This window comes from Centroberyx affinis, unplaced genomic scaffold (genome assembly GCF_046629955.1).
Source record: "Centroberyx affinis isolate AG114_WGS23_722 - 3 ecotype Tasmania unplaced genomic scaffold, CSIRO-AGI_Caff_v1 ptg003196l_1, whole genome shotgun sequence".
Classification (NCBI taxonomy): domain Eukaryota; kingdom Metazoa; phylum Chordata; class Actinopteri; order Beryciformes; family Berycidae; genus Centroberyx; species Centroberyx affinis.
In genome coordinates, this window is record NW_027281237.1 from 10,094 (window position 1) to 15,000 (window position 4,907).

Sequence of the window (4,907 nt, forward strand, 5' to 3'; positions counted from 1 at the left end):
AATAATAATAATAATAATAATAGCGGTTATTTGTTACAGTAAGCCTACAGTAGGCCTACTGTATGTAATTCTTAACACAATAATAATATATTGTTATGTTACAGTAGGCCAGGACAGGACAGGACAGTATGTAGACAATATGGCTTCACAAGATGGATTAAAATAAATAACCAAATGGCATTCTGCTGAATAATATCTGGCTATAATAATTATTGTTAAAAATATTTGTCCCATAGTAACTGGATAAATAGAAAGACACTAAAAACACACACCCACACCCACACACACACACACACACACACACACACACACCCCCACACACACACACACACACACACACACACACACACACACACACACACACACACACACACACACAGAGGCCTTCTCCATGCCTGTTTGGATGTATCATGTTTCAGTTGTTTCAGAAAACTTTGAGTAAATTCATCAAGTTTTCTGCTATAAAACTGTAACCTCAGACCCCAAAGCAGCAGAACAAGCTGACCTCAGAGCAGCTAGCTCCGCACCAAGACCACCGAGCCTTACTGAACCTGAAGTCGAACCTGAACCCAGACCAGCCATGGACAGAGGTAAGATGTCTTGGTTTGATTCTGTGTCAGTGAACAGGTTGGGGTTGGTTTGATTCTGTGTCAGTGAACAGGTTGGGGTTGGTTTGATTCTGTGTCAGTGAACAGGTTGGGGTTGGTTTGATTCTGTGTCAGTGAACAGACGAGAACAGTCAGGCGAGGAGTCAACAAGCTGAACACTCCCGACAGCACACTCACTGCTCTTCTTCTTCTTCTTCTTCTTCAGTTTTGTTTAACAGCGGTTGGTGAACAACTTAAATGTGTGTTAACCGCCTCCCATACTCACAGCTCAAACCAAACTGTGATAGAAAGAGTTTGGATCCAAACATGATTATCTGGCAAACACATTATTGCAGTGGATGTTAAAACCAATTTCAAATGACAATTACAAGTGGACCACTGAGCCAGTGATATTCAGCAGGTTCATTTTGTTTTGACGTGAGGGCCAGCCTACATACCACTGGATTAAAGGCTGTTGCACACCTGTGCAACACAAAAATGTGTCACAGATTTGCAAAATATTCATGTGGCAATTTTCCTGCATGTGAAGCTTACACACCGAGTCCAGTGTGAAATTTTCGCATTCTATTGTTCCAATTTCCAAACAGAAAACAAATCGTGGTTTTTATCTGAGAGAAAAGTAGCAGCTACTCATTAGTCCACGATGAATATTTATAATTGAAACCAACAGGAATACAGAAAAGAAACAAGGTGACCATAAGAGACGGATCATTCTCAGCTTTTCTCTGGACTGCAGGTTTCTCACAGCAGGCAACAGGCAACATCAGCATTACAGCTGATGTTTGCATCCACAGCAAATTTAAGAAACTAATGTAGCCTACATAGTGAAAAAACACCATAGACACGGGGAAACGGAGGCGTAACCATTACTTTACTATATGAAATATTACAGGTATGTTGAGTAGCAAAACGGCAAGAACTGTGCAAGTAAATGATAAAGATTAACGAACGATAAGGTTTTAAAAACATGACAGGATTCTTCAGTCATCGTGAATTTACTGCATGGAATTCTTGGAATGCACTTTTACGCACACGCATCCGTCTCACATACAGTGTTATATAGTATAAAATAATAGGAAATAACCAGTATTCATAACATTTGCGAAATGTCAAATATTTATACATATGAGCTCTGTCCATTAAATCCTTTTGGGAACGTGCTTTTACGCACACACTTCATCACACTGTTGTTCTAAAGCGTGAGTGAGTATTCATATGTGTGAAATTACTTTACATGGAGTTTGGATTATTATTTTATTTAACCTTTATTTAAATAGGTAATATCTCATTGAGATTAAAAGCAGCATTGAACACAGTTACTTACAAGGACAACATAAGAGCATAGGAGTAACAGTTAACACACACACAAACATAATCCAATAATAATAATAATAATAATAATAATAAACTTTTTATTTAGATAGCACTTAACAAAACACAGTTACAAAGTGCTTTACTAAACAGAGAGAACAATAAGTACATAAAAAGACATAACAATAAAAAGCAAAATTACATGAAAAGGTAAGACATCAGAGGTTATAAACACATTAGTAAAAGCCAGTAAAAGGTTCAAGTAAAAGCCAGACGGTAAAAGTGAGTTTTTAAAAGTGATTTAAAAGAAGACAATGAAATGGCCGACCTAACCTCCCCAGGCAGGTTGTTCCACAGTCTGGACCTGAAGGAGAAACCATCTCTTTGTTCTCAGCCTTGACTGTGGAACAACCAGAAGACCGGAGCCTGAGGATTTGAGGCTGCACCTTGGCTCATATGGGGTTAAAAGATCAGAGATGTAAGAAGGACCCAGGCCCACAAGTGCTTTAAAAGTGATTAATCAAATTTTAGAATCAATTCTGAATTTTACTGGTAATTAATGGAGAGAGGCTAAAATGGGGGTAATGTGCTGCCTTCTCTTGGTACTGGTAAGGAGTCTGGAGTCCGGCTGCAGGATTTTGCACTAGCTGTAGTCTGGATATGTTTTGGGAGCTCAGACAGGAGTATAAGGCATTGCAGTAGTCCAGGCGTGTAAATGATAATAATAAAAGCATGTGTCACAATCTCCAAGTGTTTAAACCATAAAAATGTCTTAATCTTAGAAAGTCCTCTGAGCTGAAGGAAGACTGTACCACTGTCTTGACCTGATTATCTCAGGTTAAACCCGAGTCGAAGATGACTCAGATGGTTTTGGATGTCAGCGCTGACTGATGATGAACCGATGACCTCGGATTGATCACTGTTGAGCTGTAGGAAGTTGAGTGACATCCAGCACTGAATATCTAGCAGGCACTTTTGTAAAATAGTTAACTCAGCCATATCACCAGGTTTAATTGGGAGATATAGCTGGGTATCGTCTACATAAAAGTGGAAATTAATAGTGTGTGTTCTAATTATGTGTCCAAGTGGAAGCATGTAGATGGAGAAGAGAACATGGCTGAGAATAAAACCCTGGGGAACACCACAGGAAGCCGTTGCATGAGAGGACCTAGACTCAGCCATGGCCACAGAAAAGGTTCTATTTGTTAAATAAGAGTCAGACCAGTCTAAAGCCGGGTCAAAGCAGGTCAAGTAGATTAATGGCAGAGACACTGACTAATCGAGTTTCCTTCCAAGTCTTTTAAAACTGCTTTAAGGAAATCAATTCAGACAGTTTTAGGTCAGTCTGAAGAGCATTCCAAGAGAAAGGTGCAGAATACTTTAAAGTTTTTTTGCCCAACTCCATCTGAACTCGGGGAACAGACATGTGCAGATAATTCTGTGAGCGTAGGCCATGAACACGTATGTTTCTAGACAAATATACACAAGTAAGTAGGGAGCAGCCCAAGGAGTGACTTTGAGATAAAAGTCAGCCAGTGGGTTTGCCTGCGTACGAACAAAGAAGGCCATCCGGCTCTGGCATACAAGGTGCAATGGTGCGTAAGGAATTTACAGCTGGTGATGAATCTCAAAGCACTGTGATAGACATGTCAAGCCTTAGACCTTGTGCAGAAGCATTCATATAAAGCTCCATAATCTAGCAGCGGTAGGAAGGTTGCTGATACCAGATATTCCTTAGCTTGAAAAGAGAAGCATGATTTATTCCTATAATAAAAGCCTAATTTCAGCTTGAGTTTAGAAACAAGATTTGTGAGGCTTAAATGATAATTGTTGAATGTGGAAACCCAGATACTTATAACTTGAAAACTAACTTGAAACTAACTCAATTTTTACAAACATGGAAGGTTAGGTTGATGGTAAAATGGAAAAGTAAGGAGAGGGAGAGACTTTCACGCCCTGCAGCCGTTATATTGCTGTAAGTTGCGGGCATGTTGCAGAGAAAAAAATCCAAAAGTGTATTTACAATTCTAATTTTTTAGAAAAAAACACCTTTAAAGGCCAAATATTTCCAAAGTCATGGGAGGAGAAGACCATAGTACTTCCAGTGTTTCAGAAATTAAAATTTAAAACCACAAGGCCAGCCCCTGGCCTTTCTAGTGTTGATAGAAAAAATACACTAAAATACTGATACTGGTTTTACATGGAGCGGGGCCAACCGACCCTGAGCCACGGCCTGCAGCATGTATGAGGTAAAACCAGCTGCTGCTCTGACTGCAGCTGTGGAGAAATTAGACCAGTTTACATGTTGTACCATACTCTGCTTGGCAGGCGATAATTTAATTAGTGCAAAAAGGTTACAAAAGCACACACATCCAAACACGATGAATACTAGGTGCTGGACAGAAGTAGCCTACATGTGAAAAATGGAAAAATAGAGTCCGCACACTAGATAATGCTCGTATGAACCTTTATTGCAAGCCTGCGCCCGAAACGTCACATGGCGGTATACCAATAAAGGTTCATGTGATAATTGAATCCGTGCCTATAGCCGTATTAGCCCACCTGCCCACTGTGTGGCTGAACATGGTTCAGAGTGTGTGGCTCAGCTGTGTGAAGGCATCATCCTCTACCCGAGCCTTTGAGCGATCCAAAAGCCACATGCTTATTTTAGCCTGGGACAATGTTTTAAAATGTGACATCATAGAAAGCGAAAGATTTCATTGGCACGAAAGTTCTGCCCCGGTGTGCAAGCTTCCATTATAACCCACAAAATCATTTCAGTCAGACACACTTACGCCAAAGGAGATTGGACCATTTTAGCACTAATGGTTACACAGTTGTATTTGGCGGAAAAGGCTCTGCTCTTGAGGCTCCCAATGAATCCAAGCAGCATGCGAGAGATTCTGCAGGGAGCTCAATAAACTCCCCAAGGCATAGTAGACAAATCATTAATAATATGAACCAACATAAAGGATAGAGATAGCTTAC

General features: G+C 40.1%; 1 protein-coding gene across 1 annotated transcript in view; it reads left to right on the plus strand.

The window, feature by feature from the left end:
• The first annotated feature begins 580 nt into the window (after nucleotides 1–580).
• gh1 (growth hormone 1) overlaps nucleotides 581–4,907 on the plus strand; it is a 9,141-nt gene continuing 4,814 nt past the window's right edge. Inside the window, exon 1 of the mRNA XM_071538061.1 lies at nucleotides 581–590. Within this exon, the coding sequence (XP_071394162.1) occupies nucleotides 581–590 (10 nt within the window). The remainder of the gene's footprint in view (nucleotides 591–4,907) is intronic.